This window comes from Pantherophis guttatus, chromosome 1, assembly GCF_059756535.1.
Source record: "Pantherophis guttatus breed Tessera chromosome 1, ASM5975653v1, whole genome shotgun sequence".
NCBI lineage: Eukaryota > Metazoa > Chordata > Lepidosauria > Squamata > Colubridae > Pantherophis > Pantherophis guttatus.
In genome coordinates this window covers 162,964,725-162,990,528 of record NC_142063.1, presented here as the reverse complement: position 1 = coordinate 162,990,528, position 25,804 = coordinate 162,964,725, and the positions used below count along the sequence as shown (strand labels likewise).

General features: G+C 36.4%; 2 protein-coding genes across 6 annotated transcripts in view; one reads left to right on the top strand and one right to left on the bottom strand.

Moving 5' to 3' along the window:
* Positions 1-276: 276 nt before the first annotated feature.
* Positions 277-17,789, top strand: OSGEPL1 (O-sialoglycoprotein endopeptidase like 1). Of its 3 annotated transcripts, none has more exons than XM_034429361.2 (9): positions 277-408; positions 4,229-4,291; positions 5,139-5,386; positions 9,432-9,819; positions 11,174-11,378; positions 11,473-11,621; positions 13,475-13,605; positions 15,731-15,802; positions 16,734-17,789. In XM_034429361.2, exons 2-9 carry the CDS (start codon positions 4,277-4,279, stop codon positions 16,810-16,812), a joined length of 1,287 nt encoding a protein of 428 aa, XP_034285252.2. In that variant the 5' UTR covers positions 277-408; positions 4,229-4,276; the 3' UTR covers positions 16,813-17,789. The 3 variants fall into 3 exon arrangements, with proteins under 3 accessions (XP_034285252.2, XP_034285260.2, XP_034285270.2); XM_034429369.2 differs by having other exon boundaries at positions 281-408; positions 15,731-15,790; XM_034429379.2 differs by having other exon boundaries at positions 303-408; positions 9,455-9,819.
* A 2,959-nt stretch (positions 17,790-20,748) lies between these two features.
* ANKAR (ankyrin and armadillo repeat containing) overlaps positions 20,749-25,804 on the bottom strand; it is a 42,308-nt gene continuing 37,252 nt past the window's right edge. For all 3 annotated transcript variants that reach the window (XM_034429300.3, XM_034429309.3, XM_034429317.3), the window contains exons 22-25: positions 24,211-24,320; positions 23,515-23,711; positions 22,110-22,156; positions 20,749-21,075 (exon numbers count right to left, since the gene is read on the bottom strand). In XM_034429300.3, coding sequence (XP_034285191.1) covers positions 20,831-21,075; positions 22,110-22,156; positions 23,515-23,711; positions 24,211-24,320 — 599 coding nt within the window. In that variant the 3' untranslated portion in view covers positions 20,749-20,830. The remainder of the gene's footprint in view (positions 21,076-22,109; positions 22,157-23,514; positions 23,712-24,210; positions 24,321-25,804) is intronic.

Here is a 25,804-nt window from a genome sequence, read left to right as displayed (position 1 = left end):
CCCCATAACTGCCCAATTCTTTTTTGTTGTGGCTTCGTTCGAAAAGACATATCTAATTCCATCAAAGGTCATCGTTAATTTTACTGCGCCCTCTCCCCTTCTTCAAAGCAAGCGTCCTATGAGATGCAAGCGATCTGCACTCCGTTCACTTCCGCGTCCACCAAACCGGAAATGTAGGGGGTTTGCTACTCTTAATCACCCTCTTTACCCTTGCCACCTTCTTCTGAAGCTAAGAGGTTTCCCCCACCCCACCCCGTTCCGGCTTGCTTGTAATTCAATTGGCCGTCGTCCCTCACGTGACCATGGCTTTTCCGCGGCTCGGGCCATCTCCCCGTCTGCACATCGCCGGGGCCGAAGGGGGGAAAAAAATCTTCCGTGGAGGCTGTACAATGGGCGGGTGCCCCAAGGGTGAGGTGATATGCAGGGGGTGGGGGCGGGCGGAGGAGGGCATTCGGCCGAGAAAGACTTCGGAAACAGAGCAAATGCTTTAGATGCTAGGGATGCCACTCTTGCTAATGTAACCTTATTCCTTAGAACTCCCGCGGAAAGAAATAACATTAAACTGAATGTAGGTTGAAATCCAGAAACCACGTGCTGGAGAATCTGCACTGCACCCTAGCATGTGCTTCCAATCCTGGTGCGATCAAACCCTGCCTTATTTATTTTAATATGAATGATGCAAGATAATTCCATCTCAGATGTGCCTTGCGGGGAGGCGGGGGGGGGGGAAGGCGTTTCTTTCCGCGCTTCTTAAATGACAGTTGCATGAGCGCATTCTCTCTATTCAGTATCATGCTAATTTCATGCACTGCTTCCCACATAAACGTATCTTGAAATGTACAACATACAGTAAAAAACTAAATAAATTAGAAATTGTATATACAAGAGAAAAGGGAAACAAAAGCAGAAACAAAAAAAATAAGATATTTGTACAAAAAGAACTGAGTGAAGAAAAAAAATATTCAACAAAGATTGTTAACAGTAAGCTCCTTACACAGTCCATAGTTTCTACAATCCACAGTATAGAGGTTACTCATGAGAAGATCTTATGAGTGACTGTCATTAGATCAGGCCTTTGAAATGACCATTTTTATTTCATTATGGACTAGTGCACCCCCTGTTGAAGAAGAAAGTGCAATTTACTGTGGTACGTTATTGCCTGAATTAATATCATTTCGTGACTGAAGGTAATGTCATTTCTTCATCAGTAATCTTTAAGTGGCCTGCAGCATCCCCCCAAAGTCACCATGCCCTGTAGAATAACAAGACCAGGCTTTATAACGTTACAATGCATGGGCAACACAGCGGCTCTATTCTGTCTTCTAAGGCTAGGGTTCTTCTAGCTTCACTGCAATGTATTGAACAGAGGTGGATATTTTGCAGAGCACATCAAGTGTCCCTTTTCAAAGCACAGAGGCAGCCATATCCTCTAGACAGTTTACTGCTTTCCCAGGTGTGCATATGCAGAACAAACAAGATTTCCACTGGGACTGTTAGTAAAGTGAAATGGTCATATGTGTATATGTACCAGGTGATTGCCAGGGAAAGTCTTAGAATAGAATAGAGCTAGAAGGAACTTTGGAGGTTTTTTTTTAATAACAACATTTCCAGAGAATGCAGCAACCTCAGCACTTGAAAGAAGATTCTTCATTCTTATCAAAGGAGCATGATGGCTCATTTGGTTAGGATGCTGGTTTGACAAGCAGCAAACCTGTGTTTGAGACCCCAGTGCTTCCATGGGGTGAGGTGAGCTTCTGTTCTTTGCTCCAGCTGCTTTCATGTCCAGGGGACATGAAAGGAGCCCAATTAGGCATCCTCCAGACAATGGTGACGTCACTGGTTAATTCAACCTGGAAGTGCCTCGGTGCTTCTGAAACAAGTGTGATGAGATTCTTAGCAACACATTTCTCAGTGAGTGCCTACCAATGCTATTAATAGTCATCAGGGGGAATAGTTTTATTAATCTTTAATAATAAGAGTATCTACAAGACTTAACAATTTTATTATCCCATAGGTTTTTTTAGCAGAATGTGAACTGAGATCCACAAACAGTAGTGCATTCTAACCACTCGCAACCAGGGTTCCCCCTTATAAGTTACATTCTGCTACAATTCTTGAATGATTTACTATTCTCTTCTGTAAATAAGAAAATGAATTATTTGTTTAAATGTACCTGTATGAAAAAAAATAGTTCTTTTATAATGTTTCTTCGGGCATAAGGAACTGTGAAGCATTGTTTAGTAGACTTATACATTATGTATTATCAGTGTATTGTTTCCCCCTTTTTTCTGCAAACTTGTGATTATTTTTCAGGCTTGCAAGGACAAATAGATAAATGCTTTTAAGAACCTGCTTGCTCAGTATTACAGAGGGAAAGTAGCATTATGTTTTGTTTAGAATGTAGATAAAATTTAAAAAAACACAGGGAACTGGTTTGTTTTCCTCCGTTCTTCCACATCCTACTTTTTGTCCCACATATTTAGAGTAAACAGTATGACTCACAGAAAAGAGCTCTTTGAAGTTCATTTGTCACTTGAAAAAATACAAACGAAAAAGGATAAGTAACAATATATATTTTAAAAATTGCATTAGTTGAATACATTATCATAATCCTTTTTTCCTCTTCGTGTTGTAAAATTTTGTTTACATATATCTCAGTTCTTAGGCTATAAATTAAACCTTGATTTTCTAGCTAGTTACCGTTCTGTTCCTGTGCAGAATACATAATCTGAAAAATATCAAAACTGATTTTCATACAAATTGTCATTGGTTGTCCAATACATTTGGAGGATATCAGGTTAAAGAAGGCTCTGTTGGAAAATGATGTTATTATGTAGATAATAATGTACACCAGGAGTAGCAAACTCGCGGCCCACGGGCTGGATACGTCACGCTCTGGCCATGTCCACCCCCATTTTAGCGAAGGGGGAAAAAGTCACAATACATCATGTGACGACGTGAGTTTGACACCCCTAGTGTACACTCATAGAAATGGTAATTAAGTCATTTTTAAAAGAAAAAGCAGCATATGGACATTAAAACAATTTAATGATGATCTAATTACCTTGTTTAAAACTAGTGATGACAGGAAGCCTATGCAAAGATTGCTCAGAGTCTGCTCATGCTCATTAAAACCATTGTATTCCTGCCATGAAGAAACAGACATAATATTTCTAGCATGGATAATTCCTGTAGGAAAATTCTAATACTGTGTTTACAAATACTAATCTTGTAGTTTTTATGTTCACTGTAATTAAAACCTGACTTTAATGGGAAATAGTTGTACAAAAACAATATTGATTTAACAAATCATGAATCATGTTATTTCTAATAATTAAAATTGAAATGCCCCTGCAATTTCTGTGTTGTAGTGGGGTTATATGGAACAGAAACAAAAAATAAGATGGGTTTGAACAACATGTTTTAAGCCAAAAAGTGCTTTGGGATGAGCATATATTTTAAAAGGAATATTAAAGGGTTTTATTGGAAATCTATAAATTGGTTGTCCCAAAGGTGCTTTTTCAAAAGGCAACTGGATTTTCTTTGTTTTGCTTGAAGACATTTCCCTTCTCATCCAAGAAGTTTCTTCAGAACTGAAGAAGCTTCCTCGATGAGAAGCAAAATGTCTTCTAGTAAAATGTCTTCTAGTAAAACAAAGTCCAGTTGCCTTTTGAAAAAGCACCTTTGGGACAACCGTGACCTGGATGGATGACTTAGAACCTCCATAGTTATATGAATTGGGTGGTGCTTGAAATCTAAATTATGTATACATATGCACCTATTGTGGATATCAAGGTGGGGGAGTCTGACTTTTTTTAAAGCAATCTTTTAGGACCATTGAATATCAAAAGTATATATTGAGACAGTTAAATGGGTGCTGATTTCAAATACAGAAACAGCACAGTTCAGTTTCTGGTCTACTACTGAAATCCCCCACCCCCTTGTTGAATTTGCAATGTGTCAAAATCCAATTCTGTAGGCATAACTTTTACATGACCATCTTAAAGCATGAAGATAAGATACTGTATACAATAATTCAATAATAGTGTAATGGAAGTAACTATTGATTGTAACTGAACCCAAATTACCTGCAGTTGTCTTTGGATTTGCAGTCACAGTTGCAAACATGAGAAATATGGAATTAAGCTATTTAATTCACTTTTCTGGGAAAGCACATAAGAAATACTATTTTATGTAGGTTTCTTATTTCAAATTTTGTCTATCTTAGGAGACCCTGAAATGCAAAATATGAATTCAGAAAGCCTGTTCTAAAACCATGGCTTTGGCACAGGTAAAAACACTCTATATTGAGTACTTTCAGTTACTTTTAAATGTTTACCTTATTCAACTAATCTCAATGCTTAATTTTTACATCTAGATAGAAATATTTTCCATATGGATGACAGGTTTTATCTATAGGCTGCACTTCATGCCTGGCAGCCAACCTATTTCTTAAAAAAATTACAGAATTCATTTCAAATGTAAGGTTTACAAAATGGGGAAAGTTTGTATGGATTTTGTGTTGTATTATTTGTTGCTGTAACAATAGGGGCCAAAATATTCAACTCAATTCTCTGCAACACTAGCAATAGCAACCAATGTATTTATTGGGAGGAAGAATTATATTTCATTAACAGATTAGTACACTTTTGAGTGCAAGGAAACGGCAGGAAAATGTTTCACAATTTTGAAGGAAGATATCTTGACTTCTGTTTAATGACTGGACTACAGGTAGTTTTTGACTTACAACCATAATTGAGTCCAACATTTATGTTACTAAGCAAGCTAATTAAGTGAGTTTTGATGTATTTTACAACATTTTTGTCATAACTGTTAAGCAAGTCACTGCAGTTGTTAAATGAATCAGGTGGTTGTTAAATGAATCCAGCTTCCCCCGTTGACTTTGCTTATCAGAGGCTGTCTGGAAAGGTTCCATATGTATCTAAGTTCTAAGTTCACACAAAACATTTAGCATGCTATGTGAATGCACCTGTTGTTGTATATCAGTCATAGCTTCCTTCTAAACCAAAAACAAAAGAACGCCTTCATTATTTCATCAGCATGAAACACACCTCAGTTTAAAATGTGTAAAAAGCAGATTTTTAGTAGATATTGTTCTAAATTTCATTTCTATACAGTTTCTTTTTAGGGGTCCTTATTTTCTGAAATCTTTAACAGCGACCAGTTTGGGAAGAATGTTGAAGACTCCTATATGTTCTTGGAATAATTATTTAAGAAAGGTCTCTGTTCATGGTGGCAAATCCATTTCTACTAAAATAGTTCTGGGAATAGAAACCAGCTGTGATGATACAGGAGCTGCTGTTGTGGATGAAACCGGTAGCATTTTAGGAGAAGCATTACATTCTCAAACTGATGTTCATTTAAAGTAAGTAATTCTTTTCTATGTATTTTTTTATTGTTTTTATATCACAAATTCCATTTCTAAGTTGAACAGTGTGTTTTCTAGGTAACAAACATGTTAAAATTTAAACATCCTCATAATCATAAAGGTCATATCAACATACAAACATATACTAAATACTATCAATCATTGTTCTACAATATACTATCTTCCATATTAATGTCAATTATATAAGCATCAAAATGTTTACTAATCAAATTTTCTTTTTTATATAATCCAAATAAACCCATCCATCTGATCTCTGCATCTATCGACTAACCATTTATAAAAAAGTTCCCATGTCATAAAATATTCAGAATCCTCTTTTTCTTTAATTTTTAACGTTAACCTGTGCATTTCTGCACATTCCATTATTTTTTTGATTACATTCTCATCTGTGGGGGTTTGTTCATTTTTCCAATATTGTGCGTATATAATCTTGGCTGCTGTTAAAATATGTAAAATTAAATATGTATTACCCTTATTATACTTTTCTGGTAGCATGCCCAACAGGAATATCTCAGGTTTCAAGTCTACGTGTTGTTTTGTCATAGCTTCTAGCCATATGCGAATTTTCTTCCAATACTTTTTTGCTTTGGGACATGTCCACCACATGTGGTAATATGAACCTAGTGTTTGGTTACATTTCCAACATTTGACAGATTTATCTTTGTACATATTCGCTATTCTTGTAGGTGACAAGTGCCATCTGTAAAACATTTTATAGAGATTTTCTGTATGCACTGTTGACATTGTAAGCTTATAATTTCTGTTCCATAATTTCTGACATTTGTCTAATTCGATTGTATAGCCAAAATTCTTAGCCAAAATTATCATCATTTATTTTATTTGTTCTTCCTCCAATTTAATGGTTGCTAAATAATTTTATATCCTCTTAATTAATTTTTCATCTGCTCCCATTAGCATCTGATCTAGCTCTATTGGTTCTTTATAAAACCCATACGTCTTCCTGTCTTTTTCGTATCTGGATTTTCGTATCTGTGGCCACCACGATAGGTCAATCCCTGATCTGTTTAGTTCTTGTTTAGTTTTTAGTTCTCCCCTTTCATTTAGTATGTCCTTATAATCTTTTCCATATTTATGACATTTGGGTGTATCACCATTGTAGATAACCAAACTGGTATTTTCCGGTAATGTTGCTCTTTGATTTTGCTCCATACTAGCAGTAATGCCTTCCTAATGTAGTGTCTCTGGAAGCAGCTATGTATCTCACCCTTCTCATACCATAGAAAGGCATGCCATCCCACTTGCAAATCATGACCGTCCAGTGTTAGTAATCTTGTATTCCTCAAATTAATCCAGTCCTTCACCCATGTAAATGCCGATGCTTGGTAGTATAGCTCCCAATCTGGAAGGCTAAAACCTCCTCGACTCTTAACATCTTGTAGCATTTTTAATTTTATTCTCACTTTTTTACCTTGTCATACAAATTCTAATATCATCTTATTTAATTCTTCAAAATATTGTTTCCCCGGCTTTATTGGGATTGTCTGAAACAGGTATAATAATCTCGGCAGGATATTCATTTTAATTGTAGTTATTCTACCTAGTAGGGACAATTGTAACTTTTTCCAGTTTTCCAAGTCCATTTTAATTTGTGCTTTCAGTTTATCGTAGTTATCTTTTTTGAGAGATACACATTTTTGCAATTAATTTAGGTCCTGTTTCCTGTGGTTCTTCTAGAATAAACACCAAGTCATCAGCGAATGCCTATAACTTACACTCCTTCTTTATTCTCATGCCTTTTATTTTACTATCTTGTCTAACGTTTCTAGCTAACACCTCTAAGGTTAATATAAATAACAATGGGGATAGAGGGCAGTCTTGCCTTGTACCTTTCATTAAACTTAAATTCTCAGTCATGTCACTGTTTATAATCACCCTTGCTGTTTGTTTATGATATAGTGTCTTAATCATACTAATGAATGTCTCTCCAAATACCATCTGTTTTAATTGTAAGAACATAAACTGCCAACTCAAATTATCAAAAGCTTTCTGTGCATCAAGAAAAATAAATGCCATCTGTTTTTCGGGGTGTGTCTTGTAGTATTCCAATGTGTTCAGGATGATCCGCATATTATTTTTAATTTGCGTCTTGGTAAGTAATTCTTATTGTGGGTGAAAATATGTTTCAGTTGCTACAATTTGCCTAGCTGTATTGCTATTTGTGTGTGTGTGTGTGTGTCTGTGTGTTTAGTGTATAAATATTGCCATTTTAATGTATTTGCATTTCTTCTGTGTTTTAGAAATCTGATCCTCCTTTGCTTTAAAGTTAGGGCTTTGAGCTAGGAATAATGCCGGTTTGAGTCATTGAAGCACTAAAGGCATCCAGACAAAACATTTTATTACAACTTAATAAAAAAACTATAAAAAATTATTTTATGTTGCTAAAAATTGATTTTTAGAAAAGGAACATAGCATGCTTGTAGAGTCCTCCTTTGGGAGCAAAGAATGAGTACGGTTTATACGGAAGTTAAAAGTTACCAATAAATGGAATATGAACGATTTTATATCATATTTTATATCTCCATTCATAGATATCTAGAAAATGGCCTGTAGTTCATATTAGCAAATTATGTTAGGTTTCTGTCACTCTGTTTCTAGTTTTTGGTAGAACAGGCCACATAGGTCCTTCTTGTATGAAGAAATGGCTGATAAAAGTTTTTACTCACTGGAATTTCTGAACACTCTTGTTTGAAGTCTTGTCCCCCCCAAAAGCAGGTTCCATAGTAAAACCTCCATGTTATGAGCGTTGATGATGGTTGTGAGGTTTTCAAGCTCAGTGAAAGAACACGTTTTTGACAAAAGCATTTCCAAGGAAACTTCTGCTTGAATTGAAAGTTGTAAATTGCTGAGTTACCAGCTTTCCTGTAAAATAGGAAATAAAAAGGAGCCCGTGGATCTAGGGGTGTCAAACTGACGTCGTTGCGGTGGCATCACATGACGTATCGGGACATTTCCCCCCTTGCTAAACTGGGTGTGGCCAGCATATGATGCATCCGACCCAGGAGTTTGACACCCCTGATCTAGATCCTACCATCATAGGAAGTTGGAAAAATTAGATTTAAATCACAATTTGTTTGTTGCACTTAACTTGCTATTTTTCCTCCAGAATCTTAAGGCATTTATATGGTATTTCATGAGCAGCTATGTACATTTCTGAATAAATCAATGATTTTTCTCCCACCCCCAACCTTATTTCAGAGGAATCCTGAAAGACAGACTTAATTGTAATCACTATAATGTGATTAATGATGTCAAGAGACTGAAAAGGGTCAGTAAAACACTATCATTCTCTAATGGCCAATAATTAATCTCAAGCTACATTGCTGTTAGGGAAACTATTCAGGTAGTCCTCAATTTACCAACACAATTGAGCCCAAAATTTATATTGCTAAGTGAAAAATTTGTTAAGTGGGTTTTGCACCCTTTTATGTCCTTTCTTCCCACATTTGTTAAGTGAATCACTGCAGTTGTTAAATTAATAATACAGTTGTTAAGTGAATCTGCTTTCCCCATTGACTTTGCTTGTCAGAAGGTCGCAAAAAGGGATGACATGAACCCAGGACACTGCAACCATCATAAATCTAAGTCAGTTGTCAAGTATCCGAATGTAACTCATGTGACCATGGAGATGCTGCGACGGTCATAAGTGTGAAAAATGGTCATAAGTCTCTTTTTCAGTGTCGTTGTAACTTTGAACAGTCCCTAAACGAACTGTTGTAAGTCGAGGATTACCTTTACTGGCAGGATCTGTGTAAAGATGATATTGCAGAACAATCAGGCAAGACAGGTGGGAAAAAAATGGTGACTGGCAGGACATCAATCCTCCTGTATTATTATTAAATTATAATATATATATTAAACATGCTGATGCAATTACAATACTATTACATATAAATTCTTATCAGTAATATATTGAGATGATATAGTATATAATATGACGATGGTATAAAAGTATTACAATCAGGCCAGTAGATTTCACATGTAGATGTGTATTTCTCATTAGAACGGGTGGCATTATTCCTCCAGTAGCGCAGCAGCTTCACCAAGAAAATATCGCAAGGATAGTACAACATGCAGTCTCAGCCAGCGGCGTCAGCATGGAGGATATCTCAGCTGTTGCAACAACTGTGATGCCAGGACTTGCGTTAAGCCTTGGAATTGGATTGAAATATAGTTTAGAACTGGTGAAGAAGCATCGGAAACCTTTTATCCCTATCCATCATATGGAAGCACATGCGCTCACCGTCCGACTGACAAACCTCGTCACATTTCCTTTTCTTGTCCTTTTACTCTCCGGGGGTCATTGTATACTGGCAGTAGCACAAGGAGTTTCAGATTTTCTTCTCCTTGGACAAACAAAGGACATCGCGCCAGGGGACATGCTTGACAAGGTGAGTCATTTTAATATAGATTATTGACATATAAATATTTTTAAGCCAAGATCCTTTGAGTAATATACTGAGGCACCATCCAAAAATTGAGTAGGGCTGATACACAAACTTAACGTTTAAAGAGACGGAATTACTCTTCATGTTCTCAATAATTTCTCACTTCTATATGATTAAACATTATATTTTGGTGGCAACTTCTAGGGGTGTTCACATTTGGGGGTCCTCCATGTATGCATGGTTTTAAGCAAGTGATTGCCCTTGGTTGCATGTGTTTCCCCAGCATCTCATTTCCACTCACTGATTTCTATTTCGCCCTTTTAAAAAGCCCCAATTGAGTTCTGAAGGGAATTGATTTTGTTCTATTTTCTCATTAAACTTCTCCACCTCTTAAAACATCCAGAAAACAGGCCGAAAAGCTCTATTTACTCTGGAAATGGCAGGGTAACATAAACCGACTGCCTGCAACACCCATGTAACACAAAGGCAAAATGCAGCCCCCAGGCTTCATTCCATCAGTGGCCTGAGTGATAAAATCGGCATAAAATCCAATCCCCATAATATCAGTAAGGTAATGAAAGCTAGGAACAGGAGTCATTTCAGTCACATATTCTCATTTACCTGAAAAAGTATGTTTGTTGCATACATTACAGGTGGTCCTTGACTTACAACAGTTCATTTAGTGACCATTCAAAGTTGCAATGGCACTGAGAAAAAGGGACTTTTCTGACCATTTTTCACACAACTGTTGCAGCATCCCCATGGTCATTTGATCAAAATTCAGATGCTTGGCAACTGATTCATATGTATGATGTTGCACTGTTTCAGGCTCATGTGATCACCTTTTGTGACCTTATAAGCAAAGTCAGTGGGGCTACCAAATTCACTTAACAGCTATGTTACTAACTTAACAACTGCAGTGATTCACTTAATCATCAGGGTAAGAAAAACGGGCAAATTCACTTAACAAATGTTTCACTTAGCAATGTTGGGCTCAATTACGGTTGTAATTCAAGAACTTCCTGTACTCAAATTTAAGATATGCCACGGGGCTTTAAACATATATTTTTAGGGGAAAAATTACTTTCTTTAAATAGGAATACAATCTATCCATTTCTTTTTAAAGCATGATTAATTTTATTGACGTAAGTCAGCACACCTTATTTATGAAGCATATTCACTTGTGCTGCATCATGAAAACCCACATCACTTATTCTGTCAAAAATACATACTGGATAACCTAATAAGGAAGATTGCTTTAAAAAAAAAACAATGTTGTAAACTTGAAATGAGATGTTTCTTGAATCTGTTGTGAACGGATATTTTTTTTCTTTTTCTTTATCTTTTTTTTTTTAAGGTAGCTAGAAGCCTTTCTTTACATAATCATCCAGAGTGCTCTGGCATGACTGGTGGGAGAGCAATAGAAACCTTGGCTCAGCAGGGTAACATTCTGCGATACAAATTCACAATTCCCATGCAGCGATACCGTGATTGCACCTTCTCTTTTGCTGGCCTGCGAAGCGAAATCACTAGAAAGATTTCAAAAGAAGAAAAGGAAGAAGGTATTTGCCCAAAGAGTCACAAACTGTATGGGTGTGTTTTGCTGCATGTTTGCTTTGAAAAAAAAAAAATTCTATCTGATGGTAATTTTTGCAGGCCTTCAGGAAGGACAACATCTCTCCTGCATTCCGGATCTTGCTGCGGCATCCCTTTATACAATGACTGTTCACATTGCTGAGCGAACCCATCGGGCTATTCTTTTCTGCAAAGAGAAAGGAATCATACCCTCAGGAAAGGAAACTTTGGTAAGTTCTATATGAAGGTTATACCTTTCATTATCTCAGATTCCAAGATTGACTTCTGTTTGATCGTGGAAATAGTGAACTGGCCAAGGGGACAGACTCCAAGTAAGATCAGGCCATGAAGGAAGTAAAATATTCCAGAACTGAACTCTGCTTACAATTGGGAGAAATTAGCTCGAAGAGAGACTGTGCCTACCTGTTTGGCTGCCAGATATTCCTTAATTGCACCCTGGGCATTATAGGCTTGTTCTCACTGCTTTGCATCTTTTGTTCACAAGCATTTATTGCCTGCACAGGAGTATTGATTGACAATTTTCATTTCTATTTTAGGTTTATTATGGAATCAAGTATCTTTTTTAAAAAAACACCTCCTAATATAGAAGTTACCAGATTGTTTATGATTTTTTTTAAAAAATCTTCCAGAGGTTTTGTTTAAGAAATAAGTTCTTTTCCACATGTTAAAACAAAATGAGATTAATTCAGATTATCTGTTAGGAAGTTCTTATTTCAAAGGCTTCATTTCTCTTTTGGGGAAAAATTATTTAACTTAAGCAATAAATCCTAATAAGACATCAGAATTTCATTTTTTAATGTGTGCCAGTGTGATCACAGAAAAAAGCAACAATAAAGATTATCCTGTCCTGTCCTGTCCACAATAGCAATAGCAATTACAATTAGACTTATATACTGCTTTACAATGCTTTATAGCCCTCTCTAAGCGGTTTACAGAGTCAGCATATTGCTCCCAACTATTTGGCTCCTCATTTTACCCACCTCGGAAGGATGGAAGGCTGAATTAACCTTGAGCCTGTGAGATTTGAAATGCCAAATTGCAGTCAGCCGGCAGTCAGCAGAAGTAGTTTGCAGAACTGCACTCTAACCACTGCACCACCGTGGCTCATCCTGTGCTTTTCTGTGCTGTCCTATTCTAATATTCAAAGAATTTTAAACAGGTCCATCTATGGCTAGAGCATCAACCAAAGCATGGAGTATCACCCTTGTTGTTGTATTGAGACTTTCAGGGGAGATGATAATTTAAAGCAAAAGCTCATCCATTTTTTATCTGCTCCAAGAGGCTAATGTAATTGTGGTTTACAGCTATTTGAAGAGACCATCACTGAACCAAGCATTATTGATTTGTGAAGCTTTGGCTATTTCTATCATCTGGGGGTTTGATGAATTAGTACATTTGTCATTATTTAGCTCCAGACTACAGTTATTAAAATACAAAAAATGAAGAGCATTTGGATAAGTATTCCTCCTCAATAAAACACAACAACCACCTTCTATGGAATCATGTATGTTGACAATAGAATTGTTCTTCATTTAGGAAAAGAATATCTGACACATCTGCATATTTGAAAAGAAATAAAGAGTTTTTAATTAGAAAAAGAATATTAATGTCTTGATCTCCAAGGAAATTTTGTAGGACTTTAACAAGACTGGATTAGAAATAGTAGTGTAATCCAAATGCGAGTAAAGGAGAATAGATCTCTAGACAATCCATGCTTCTGAGTAAATAAATAAATGGCTGAAATTTTTACATAATTGCCAAATCTCATAGCAGATCAGCAAACTTGTCTCTCCAAGAAGTTGAGCAATCTCATGTGACAGCACTGAATTCTTCAAAACATGATTTCAGCAATTTAAATGTATACCTGTTAAGTTTCATAAGTATTGTGGCAACTGGGTTATCAACCCTGTGGTAATGAGGATTTACATTACAGCATAAAGGTTTATCTTTTTTCTCTATCATATTTAATTCTGAAAAATATGAACTAATAGAATTGCAACATGAAATGATTTACTATTATGGTAAATAATTCCAAATGGTACTATTTCAACTTTGTTTTCAGGTAGTTTCAGGAGGTGTCGCAAGTAACCAATATGTCCGTAGATCTCTGCAACTTCTAGCAGATGCTACTAATTTCACATTGGTTTGTCCACCTCCAAGGCTTTGCACTGACAATGGTGTTATGATTGCATGGTAAGGAAATATTTTTTTCATTTCTGAAGGAGATGCATTATTGCAGAATGTTATGATTTATTTCCAAAATATATGTGTAAGTCGTAACAATTTTTATATTGTTACCTTTCTGGATCGGGACTCGTTACGCACAGTCACTCATGCCCTCGTCACCTCCCGCCTGGACTATTGTAATGCTCTCTACATGGGGCTCCCCTTGAGGAGCACCCGGAGGCTCCAACTGGCGCAGAGTGCGGCCGCGCGGGTGGTAATGGGAGCGTCATGGCGCTCCCATGTGACACCTCTCCTGCGCGAGCTGCACTGGCTCCCGGTGGTCTTCCGGGTGCGCTTCAAGGTTTTGGTTACCACCTTTAAAGCGCTCCATGGCTTAGGACCTGGTTATTTACGGGACCGCCTACTACCACCAGTAGCCTCCCACCGGCCAGTACGCTCTCATAGAGAGGGACTCCTCCGGGTGCCGTCAGCCAAACAATGTCGGCTGGCGACCCCTAGGGGGAGAGCCTTCTCTGTGGGGGCACCTACCGTCTGGAATGAGCTCCCCCCAGAGATACGGAGGATCCCGGATCTGCGCACCTTCCGCCGCGCTGTGAAGACTCTTTTATTCCATCAAGCAGGCTTGGCCTAATCTCCTCCCTCTTTTAATACATAAATTTTAAATCTGTTCTTAAATTATTGGGGTGTTTTAATTTGTCTGGGCCAAAAAATGATTTAATTCGATTTTAATTGGTTTTTTAAATTTTTGTATTTATGTATCTTATTGCTTGGCTGTTCACCGCCCTGAGTCCTTCGGGAGTAGGGCGGTATACAAATCAAATAAATAAAATAAAATAAATAAAATAAATAAAAATATGGGCAACATCATATACTTTTTGTGTGTATATACATTATATGTCTTTGAGGCACAGATAGTCCTCGAGATACAACTGTAATGGAACCTGCTCATTATAGTCACATGTCCTAACAGTCTTTAGATGAAATGTCACCTAACAAACCCTCCCCCCATCATTCTTCAATGAATCATTAAACTAACATGTGGGTTGTTAAGTGGAGTGTGGGGTACCTCCTGGTTGGGGAGGCAGTTGTAGGTCTAGCACGGTCCAGGCCCACCTGCCCTGGCCCTCCGAAGGCCGCCTACACCCTTGAGATGCCCTTGCTTCACTTCTCCCTCTTTGGGTCCTGACAGGTCTTTTCCCACTTCCACCCCTCCACCATCCTAGGCCTGATTCCCACCCTACCAGGCCAAATATTCTTCTCCTCACTTACCTTTCACTTACCTTTTGAAGAGTTCCAAGGCCTTCCAGAGTGCTGGAATAACTTGCTTCTTTGTGTAGCTACATGGAGTGATTCTGAAAGTGGCCGCCATTTTTCCCCGTCCACAAAATGGCAGCCGCATTTGGGTGGCTGCCACATGGCTCAGGGACAAACTGTTTCATTTTGCTGCCTTAGCAAGCTCTGGACAATGCTGCAGAACCTTTCTGCAGCGGTCAAAATCTTCTGCAGCACTGTGCAGACCTGTAAAGCACTTTGTCTGGCAGCTGCCATTTTGCCACAAGCAGGCAGGGCGAAATGGCAGCCACATTTTGATTGCCACTTTACAGGCTGAGGACACATGCCCTGTCCTCCTTCCATAAAATGAGGTCCAGAGAGCTTCAGAAGGCAAGTGTGGTGCATGATGGGATTGTGGAATTCTGGAATGAGGGAGAGGCAGGTACTGAAGCATCCCTGTGGTGGGTTTTAAGGGCAAATGACAGCAGGGCTGCTGAAATTAAATATTTGAGATGCATTTCCTATATGGAATTGGCAAATACCTATAATTCATTATGCACCAAGGCGCCTCTAGCATCATAGTTTTCCAGAAAATGAGTGTTGCCTTTGCCTTTTTTGAGAAAAAAAATTGAAGAAATCAGAGGTTTATATTGCAAGAAGGATGCCTCAAATTCCTTCTTATAATGAAAATAATTATATTAACAAGAATAATATCTAATGGAAAATAAGACAGCATGGTTGAAGACTCTGCCAATAATTTTTTTGTGGTCAGTGTGATAAATGCTTTGTATTCATTGTAAGGTAACAGAGGACTGAAATTGTTTTACTTACAGTACTTGCATAAATATTTCCTTCATAGGAATGGAATTGAAAAGCTTTCTGCAGGATTAGATATCTTTTATAATGTAGAACATTTCAGGTATGAACCAAAGTAAGTATTTAATTATTTCATTGAACTTTTCTTGGTCTGTTTTATTGCCTATATGTTGCTCAAAATGAGAAAAACTGCAGTTTAAAAAAGGTATTGCATTCTTTAAAAATGTACCCCCGAACCATTCCCCTTTGGAATCTCCAAGCTATGTTGGAATTCAACTTCTAGAATTACTTTAGCCATTGCACATCTACAAAGCATGAGACTGGAGAAGGCTAACATAATTGTTTTTTTCTAACAGAATGCCTGTTCAGGGTTACACGTAAATTGCTATCCCTTTCCTTAGTCTAGATTCTGGTTTGACTGTTTTGTTTTTTCTTTAGATAGAATGTTCCATATTTGATCTGGAGCATTTGAAAAACTTGTAACATATTAGGAAAATGTGTCAAGTTTATTTTTGCACAATTATTGTATATGATTAATAATTATTTGGCACAGAATATGTTCTTCCCTTATCAGATAGATTTTTAAAGACTTACCCTGTGGTAAGATGGGTGGCCGATAGATTTAATTAATTAATTAATTAATTTTCCTTACATAATGTTCAAAATTATAAAAGAATTATTATTTCTTTTATGAAACTGGTAAAAATAATAGAATTATTATTTGAGAAAGAAATGCCTTTATCAAAAGTTGTAATGGTGTTCAATGGTAAAATAATAGTGCTAGCCCTAGTTGGTATGTTGAATGACAAAAGTTATTTCCATAAATTGTAAACTGAGTTTGTAAATTGTAAAATAGGGATAGGTGTATGTATTGTTTTGAATGTGGTTTATTCAATTATATAAATTACTGATTTTATTGTAATTTTCATTATATGTGGGAGGGTCTTAGAGAAGCCACATAGGCATATATTTGTAATATATAATTAATTCTACATTCTTGAATTTGTGTTATATGTTTAATTATAGTGTTTTATCTTATCATTTAGAGCTCCACTTGGAACTGATATCTCAGAACAAGTAAAAGAAGCTTTCATCAAAGTGCCAGCGCTAAATCTAGCAGTATGATATTTGGTATTTTTTAATTGTTTGGAAAAAAGTGTCATTTTCAAAAAGTTTTTAATGGGGACTCCATTTTGTTGCTCCCTGGTCATCTGGACCAGTTGTGTGACATTGCCAAGTAATTTAATTATAAGCTGAGGAAAAATTTAAGATATGAAAATGGAAAAACAGGAGATACATTTTTAGTCACTATAAATGCGGAAGGTGTTTCTAAACATTTTATTGTTTGTAAATTTGGATATATGTTCCATTATCAATTAAATTTCAAGGCTGGCATTTTTCAGTGGTTTAATGATCACTATTTGCAGAAATAAAAGGAATGGATGTTACACATGTTTGGTCCGAATTGAAAATAATACCCTCAAAAAAGAAGGGGGTCAGAGGAGCAAGTGCAGTACCCAGCTTCCCCACTTAAGTACTCTTGGTTTGCAAATTGTAGCTGAAATAAATCTTCAATATTCCACTCTCACCCAATATAAGTGAGTACATGTCAGCTCTTTACATCTGTTTATATATGTACGCAAGTGGATATAACTGCCAGAAGCTACTTTCCAGAAACTGTAGAGGCAGGACAAAAAAAGTCACTGGTTCAATTAGTAACTACTGATTACAGTTGCTTGTAAAGTAAGGTTCTCCCTTTACCAAATGGATTGATCTCCATCAATATAAATCAACTATTTATTTATGGATAAAAGATTGGATCGAACTCAAAAACATAAGAACATTAATATTGGAAGGTTTTGCCTTGACAAGGGGATGGCATGCATATCTTTTGGGAGAGAAAATTACAAAACAAGAACAATTTTGCAGACATATTGTAAGAGACAATTTGCTTAAAATATGGAATGAAATCGGAAAATATCACTATGATAGGATTCTTAGGTGGACTTCCATAATGGAAGCACATATTTATCCAAATACAATAGATACAAATAAATTAAAAACATATCAGGACATCTTAAATGAAGAAGGAAAACTAAAAACAAGAGAAGAATTGAGAATGCAAAATGTGGAAATAGAGTGGTGGTCATATTTGCAATTAAAATCCAGATATAAATCTGATATGGAAAAAACTGGAATTCAAATGGAACCAAATCAGTTGGATAAAATTTTATTAGGCCCCAATGAGAAATTAATAACCAAAATTTATAATTTTCTATTGGAATATAAACTAGCAGAGGAAGTCGTTAAAGAGAATATGATCACATGGGCGACGAATTTTGGGTATGCAATAGAATTAAATAAGTGGGAAAAAGTGTGGAAAAGTATTAATAAATTAACATTATCTGTACCATACAAAGAAAATGCTTATAAATTGTTCTATAGGTGGCATCTACCACCGGCGCGAATTTCTAAAATGTTTCCCAGTACATCTCCACTCTGTTGGAAATGTAAAGAGCATAAAGGGACATACTATCATATATGGTGGTCATGTCCCAAAGCTAAAAAATTCTGGAACAATATAAAAATTCAACTGGAACAAATAATAACTCAAAAGGTACCATTAAAACCAGAAACTTACATATTAGGAATACCTACAAGCAAATATGAAAAAGAAATAATATATTTAATAACACACATTTTGACTGCAGCAAGAATCATATACGCACAAAATTGGAAACAAGAAGAGGTCCCGACTCAAGAGAAATTAATATCCAAAATTATGGAATGCGCTAAGATGGATAGACTCACCAAGGAGATCCAAGGAAAGGAAGAATCTGAATATTATCTGGTCTGGCAAAAGTGGTATAAATGGTTAGAGGGAAGTGAAAAAAAAGAGAAGAAGAAAGAAAGAAAAATTAAATAAAAGATATCAATAGAGTAAAATAAATTTTTACATCAAATGAAATTTAAGAAAGAGACACCAGATATCAATAAAATAATATCATTATATAAGGTGAGAGAAATAATGTATACTGAAGAATATAGGATATTGATATTGTAACAATTCAGATATTATAGATAGATGTTATTAAGATGATGCTTGTTGTAAATTGTTTTACTTGCATTTATAAATGTATTATGTGGTTTCTTAAATTAATAAAAGTTTAAAAATTAAAAAAAAATCAACTATTCTTTCTCTTGGATGCAAACCATTCCAACATATGGAAACATATAAATGTATGCACAAATATTCCCTTTCCTTCTTCCAGCAAAAACAGCTAAAAGGTAAGAGGGAAAAAAGGAAGCAAATAGAATAAAAAGAAGGAATAGCTACAGTGGTGAGAAGAGGGAAAATAGATGGAGATGTGATACAGGTAATCCTTAATTTACAACCATTTCTTTAGTGACCAAAGTTACAACAGCACTGAAAAAAAGTGGCTTATAACCATTTTTCACATTTAGGACCGTTGCACCACCCGGTGGTCACATGATCAAAACTCAGATCAGGGGTGAAATGCTCCCAGTTCGGACCAGATCGCCTGATCTGGTAGCGATGGAGGTGGGTGGTTCAGAGAACCGGTAGCAAAAATCTTTGTCCCCCCCCCCCACACACACACACACTCAGTTGAGCCACACAATCATCAGAGGCTTTTTTCCTAACTTTTAAAAGCATTTTTTCTACAACCTCTTCGGCCAAAACAATGCTTTTAAAAGTAAAAAAAAAAAGCCTCTGATGATAGCACGGCTCAGCTGGGATCGTCAAAGGCTTTTAAAAGAAAAAAAAGTCTCTGCTGATCAGGCAACTGAGCTTGGATCGTCAGAGGCATTTAAAAGAAAAAAACCCTTTTTTTCTTTTAAATGCCTCTGACGATCAGGCAACTCAGCTTGGATCGCCAGAGGCTTTTAAAAGAAAACAAGCCTCTGCCGATCAGGCAACTCAGCTGGGATCATCGGAGCCTTTTGAAAGCATTTTTTTACAACCTCTTCACTGAAGAGGTTGTAGAAAAAATGGTTTTAAAAGTAAAAAAAAAAATTGGCCACACCCACCCAGTCATATTACCACCACCCCTGAAGCCACGCCCATAGAACCTGTAGTAACAAATTTTAGATTTCACCACTGACTCAGATGCTTGGCAACTGGCATGTATTTATGACAATTGCAATGCCTTGGTCTTATGTGATCATCTTTTACGACCTTTTGACAAACAAAGTCAATGGGGAAGCAGATTCAGTTAACAACTGTTACTAACTTAACAATGCAGTGATTCACTTAATAACTGTGACAAGGAAGGTTGTAAAATGGGGCAAAACTCAATAATTGTCTTGCCTAGCAACAGAAATTTTGGGCTCAATTGTGATCATAAGTTGAGGACTACTTGTACAAGAAATAATAGGAGAATAAAGGAAACAATTATGTGAGTTTAAAAAAAAAATCATAGGTAACAGCACATAATCTTTGAATTTATCCAAGATTTGCAGCAGTACCTTTACAGCCTATTGCCTCATGCAGAGTGCTTGTTTTCAAGAGCTTATCACTGAATGTACAGTATTAACATTTCATGTCCCCTTTTTTGCTGCAGTGCTATATTGTTTGAAAAGGGTGAAATCCAGCAGGTTCTGGAGAACCTGTAGGGGAAATTTTGAGCAGTTCGGAGAACCAGTAGCGGAAATTTTGAGTAATTTGGAGAACCAGCAAATACCACCTCTGGCTGGCCCTAGAGTGGGGTGGGAATGGAGATTTTGCAGTATCCTTCCCCCAGGAGTGGGGAGGAAATGGGGATTTTGCAGTATCCTTCCCCTGGAGTGGGGTGGGAATTGAGATTTTGCAGTATCCTTCCCCTGACACGCCCACCCAGCCACGGCCACAGTACTGGTAGTAAAAAAATTTGGATTTCACCACTGATTTGAAATAAAGATATATTTTAATTTACCCTGATTCTTCCTATTTGCTTTTCACAGATGAAGTCATATCTGGTTGCCAGTGTTTTTATTTCTTACTTCTATATCAATTTCTTGCGGTTGTTTTCTTCCCAATTTGGAATAAATCCATTAAATCCATTACAGATGCAATCATATTTTTATTTGCATGAAACTGCATGGTAACAACTTCTTTTCTGCTATCACAATATAGACAATATGTTTAAATTTTCTCTTCGGACAAAGCATATTTGAGTGCCCCGACATTAACAATTCTTGGTCTTGAAACCTGAATGAGGTCAGAAGTTGTTGTGTGTGGAAATTGATAGTGTCCAGATGCTGGAATGCGGGGTTTCTCCAGAGCTTTTACTCTTCCCATTATATGTGAAGTTGGGGGAATTAAAAAGAGAGAATCCTTCGGGCGAAACTTTGCTTTGTATACTTTAACACCAGTACCTCGAAATTTTTCTAGAAAATAAAAGCAACGCTTTTACTACTATCAGTATTATCTGCCAGATATTTCAGACTGTTCAGACAAATAATGTTGCAACATGAGGAGGACTACTTGTGGGCTGGATCCTTATTCCACCTGGTTCATTTCAACAGAAGTGGAGTGAGTAGCTGCATTGGAGAATGGTTCCTGCCAGCTTGAAAATGATGACGGTGTGTGCCCTCCTGGTCAGGCCACCTCTTAATCTGGCCATGCTACACAATTAATGAATTGCGGTGGCACAGTGGTTAGAATGCACTACTGCAGGCTACTTCTGCTGAGTGCCAGCTGCCTGCAATTTGGCAGTTCGAATCTCACCAGGCTCACGTTTGACTCAGCCTTCCATCCTTCCGAGGTTGGTAAAATGGGGACCCAGATGGTTGGGGGGCAATATGCTGACTCTGTAAACCGCTTAGAGAGAGAGCTGTAAAGTACTGTGAAGCTGTATATAAGTCTGCTATTGCTATTGCTATTGCTATTGCTACTGTCTGGCATCCAATCTTCCCTTTTTTTGGGAGGGGAAGTTTGGAGAAGGTGGTTGGGGAAGCAGATTGTCAGACCTAGATATGGAATAGAAACAGCATTGGTCACTCTTATGGAAGGAAACTGCATATAGGAGTGGACAGCTCCTGATCCTTTTAGATTAGTGTTTTTCAAACTTGGCAACTTAAAAGATGCGTGCGCTGCAACACGCAGAATTCCCCAGCCAGCATGCAGTGGCTTCCAAGTATGCATTTTAAAGCTGCTTTAGATCAGCCATCTCACCAAGCTCATGAGTCTTCAAGAACAACAGCTTGAATTATAAGAAATTTCTGGTGGAAAGCAACATTAGAAGGGCCTATCCACATCACAAGTTTTATTAGATAATGTATTTTTTTTATATGCCCAACCCACTCTGCATAAATCCATGTGGATTAGGCTGCATATTTATGCTTTTATATATTTTGTGTGGTTATTAAATGCTTTCTTGATTTGTGTACTGCATTATATCTATTAGCTAGGCATAAATTACCTCGTATGTGTACAGGGACAGCAGGTGGTCCTCCATTTATCTCCAGGCTGAAAATAAAAACCAACTTTTAAGTTAGGATGCTGATAATTGCTAAGCCCCTCTGTAAAGTACTTTCACTAAAGTCCTGAAACCATTATTAAATAATGTAGTTTGAGAATTCTGTCAACCATTCTTTTTTCCCCCTGCTTAACAGTTAAACCTAATATAACCATTCTGTGTTTCTGAACTGGTATGTTTACTTTCATTGAACTTCTCCATTATCTATAATCTGATTCATCTGACAGTGATGCCGCAATAAACATACAGGCTTCAGGAGTCTTGTTTTGATTAGTTGGCTAGTCTCCTTAAATTTGACAATGATTACATGATAGCAAGTTTATGAATCCATGACATTATAAACATTCACAGTATTTATAGAAATATTTAACATCAGTCCTGATGTAAGATCTCAGGCTTTCTAGTATTCTTTGCTTAATAAGATATGTATATTAAACTGTGAATTAAACTGAACTGCTATTCAGTAACATTTAATTAAAATCAATTAAAACTACCACAATTTCCTAATAAGTTCAAGACAATTATGAAAACACAAATAGCATTTTGAAAATGCTATAAAATGCTACGAATTAGCTATAATCTGATTCAGCTGACAGTGATGCCGCAATAAACATACAGGCTTCAGGAGTCTTGTTTTGATTAGTTGGCTAGTCTTCTCCTTAAATTTGACAATGATTACATGATAGCAAGTTTATGAATCCATGACATTATAAACATTCACAGTATTTATAGAAATATTTAACATCAGTCCTGATGTAAGATCTCAGGCTTTCTAGTATTCTGTGCTTAATAAGATATGTATATTAAACTGTGAATTAAACTGAACAGCTGTTCAGTAACATTTAATTAAAATTAATTAAAACTACCACAATTTCCTAATAAGTTCAAGACAATTATGAAAACACAAATAGCATTTTTAAAATGTTACAAAATGCTACAAAACCCAAAAGGACTACACAGCAAATAGAAAAAGAAAATATGTTGTGGAATCCAGTAAATTCAGCATGTTCTTCTCTCAGGTAATCATGAAAGGCTTTATACTTGAAACATGCTTTCTAAAACATTTAAAGGTAATCTTGCAAAAATCCAAGTGTTCTTGTTCTGGAATAAAGTCCTACTTCCAGCCAGAAATAGACTTTCACCAAGTTTGTATCAGGGCATTCATTGTATATAAATAAAAATCTTTCATTTTCTCAGGCTTGGAGTAAAGTCTCAAGCCTCCATATTTTGAATGTTTATTTCCCAAACATCCATGTGATTCATCCTTTCAAATAGAAATATATTTTATTCTAAAACTGATGTGCACAGTATTTGGAAACTTCACTAAAATTTTAAATACTGTTCATACCTGAGAGATGGGAGCCCAACTTTTTTCTGTCTCCTAAATTCATTTACAAAATCCGAATTTATTTTTGCATCTTTGCTGAGATTTATTATTAGCCTCTTGAACAATTTGGGCTTATTCCTACATTGCACCAATAGATGGCGATATGCAGTTCTGTTAAAAGTTAGATAGCCAAGAGCACATGCCACAGCTGAACGAACCTAGAAAAGGTATCCACATTATAGAAGTGCAGTTTATTAATTTTGTTTAGGATCAGTGAATCAGATTATTTTACAGTAAGCAACAGAGCAAGGGAACTATGAAAACTAAAATAAAAGCTCTGGATTGTCCAGGATGAGTTTGATATTTGAAAATCACAGTCTAAAGGTACTAGAGCCACTACTAACAGGTCCAAGAAAGCAAAAATAACTAAGAGCTCAAGAGTGAAATGAACATATAATAGTACAAGACAAAACAGTGTTACATGATGTGGTCAGTGGTGGGATTCAAATAATTTAACAACCGGTTCTCTGCTCTAATGATTTCTTCCAACAACCAATTCACCAAACTGCTCAAAGTTAACAACCAGTTCTCCCGAAGTGGTGCAAACTGGCTGAATCCCATCACTGGATGTGGTGCTCCATTCACATCAAGTGGGGAGGGAGAGATTCTGGTCTCTACTGAACGGTAAGAAAACTTATCAGAATTTTAAATTCCTACCTCTTCTTCCTTTGCATATAAATGATAACAAAGACGTTGGACAGTCCCCAGGCTTGTGATTGCTTCTGGAATACCTGCCCTTGTGTGGGCCAAGCTGGCTAATAATTTTCCTAGGGATGGGGAGATGGAATTAAAACATAAGTATTTGTAAATTGTGCATATAAATTATATCCAACACAATTCAGTACAACTATAACTTTTTCAAACTGTGAGCCAGAATGCCCTATCATGGGGTAACATGCCACTTAAAATGGATTTGGTTTTTATTTTTTGAAAACCTTGCCTAGCGCAGACAGAATAGAAGACTGAAAATATCATTTGGGCTTTGCTTCTGTCTTTGCCTACATTAGCCTAGTGGACAGTTATGGAACCTGTAAGATATAGATTAACATTAAATTATCAAAAGTAGCATTTTTATTTGATGCTCCACTTTAATCTCAATACTCATGGAAATTATACACATTCAGTTATCATTTTATGGAGCTCCAGCATTGCAAAATCTGAAATATTCTGTTATCAGTCAATTGTGATTTCTTAAAATATTTTAATGAAACAAGCCTTTTAATATACTATTATATTAAAGAATAGTATATACTACTATATACTTTTTAATATACTATAAATTATGAAAAATAATTTTCATTATTTTTGTTTCTCTTCTTTTGGTATGCTCAGCCAGGTGAAAAGTTAAGTATGTGTGAATTCAATTAGCCACTTCTACAGGTAGAGAAGTGCATAGATATGTCTATGAAGGATTCAAACTGAAATTGACTAAAATATTTATTAAAATCTTTGCTTATTTCAGAGATATTTTCCAGAAAACTGTGATGTAAACTCTAGTGGATTATCAGCCATATAATTACTTCAGTGATATAGCTTAGGCACCAGGAAAGCAAATTGGCTTATATTTATATGTAGGCTTTGTTTCAAAATAATAGAAGCAAATATTAATCTGGGCCATTGTTACATCACAATATTTATTTATTTATTTATTTATTTATTTATTTATTTATTTATTTGATTTTTTTAAATCTTGCCTTTATTATTTTTATAAGTAAGGTAATGAACGTATCTAATGATCTTATTTTCCCCATAACAACTACCTTCTGAGGTGGGCTGGACTGAGAAAAAGTGACTGGCCCAAAATCACTCACCCAATTGGCATTCATGCCTAAGGAGGAATGAAAACAGTGTCCTGGTTTCTAAGCCAGCATTTTAACACCGACTGTCTATTTTAAATATATTTTTATTGTTTTTATAATTTTGTTAGTATATTCCAATTAACTATTTTCTATTAACTGCCTGAAGAATCATAAATTAATCTCTTTCACCACCATCCCTTTTCTCCTAGGAATTCTCCCCTCCCCTGAAGTTGCTGACCATCAAGATAGTATGTTTTGTTGTTGTTAGTTGCGTAGTTGTGTCCGACCCATTGCGACTTCATGGACAACGTTCCTCCAGGCCTTCCTGTCCTCTACCATCCCCCAGAGTCCATTCATGCCGACTGCTTCAGTGACTCCATCCAGCCACCTAATTCTCTGCTGTCCCTTTTCTTTTGCCCTCAATCGTTCCCAGCATTAGGCTCTTCTCCAGT

Excerpts from the sequence above, each read along its gene's own strand:
- OSGEPL1 (XM_034429361.2), top strand. Across the intron at positions 5,387-9,431 it reads CAAACTGATGTTCATTTAAA|AACGGGTGGCATTATTCCTC; the intron begins GTAAGTAATTCT and ends ATTTCTCATTAG. Across the intron at positions 11,622-13,474 it reads CCTCAGGAAAGGAAACTTTG|GTAGTTTCAGGAGGTGTCGC; the intron begins GTAAGTTCTATA and ends CTTTGTTTTCAG.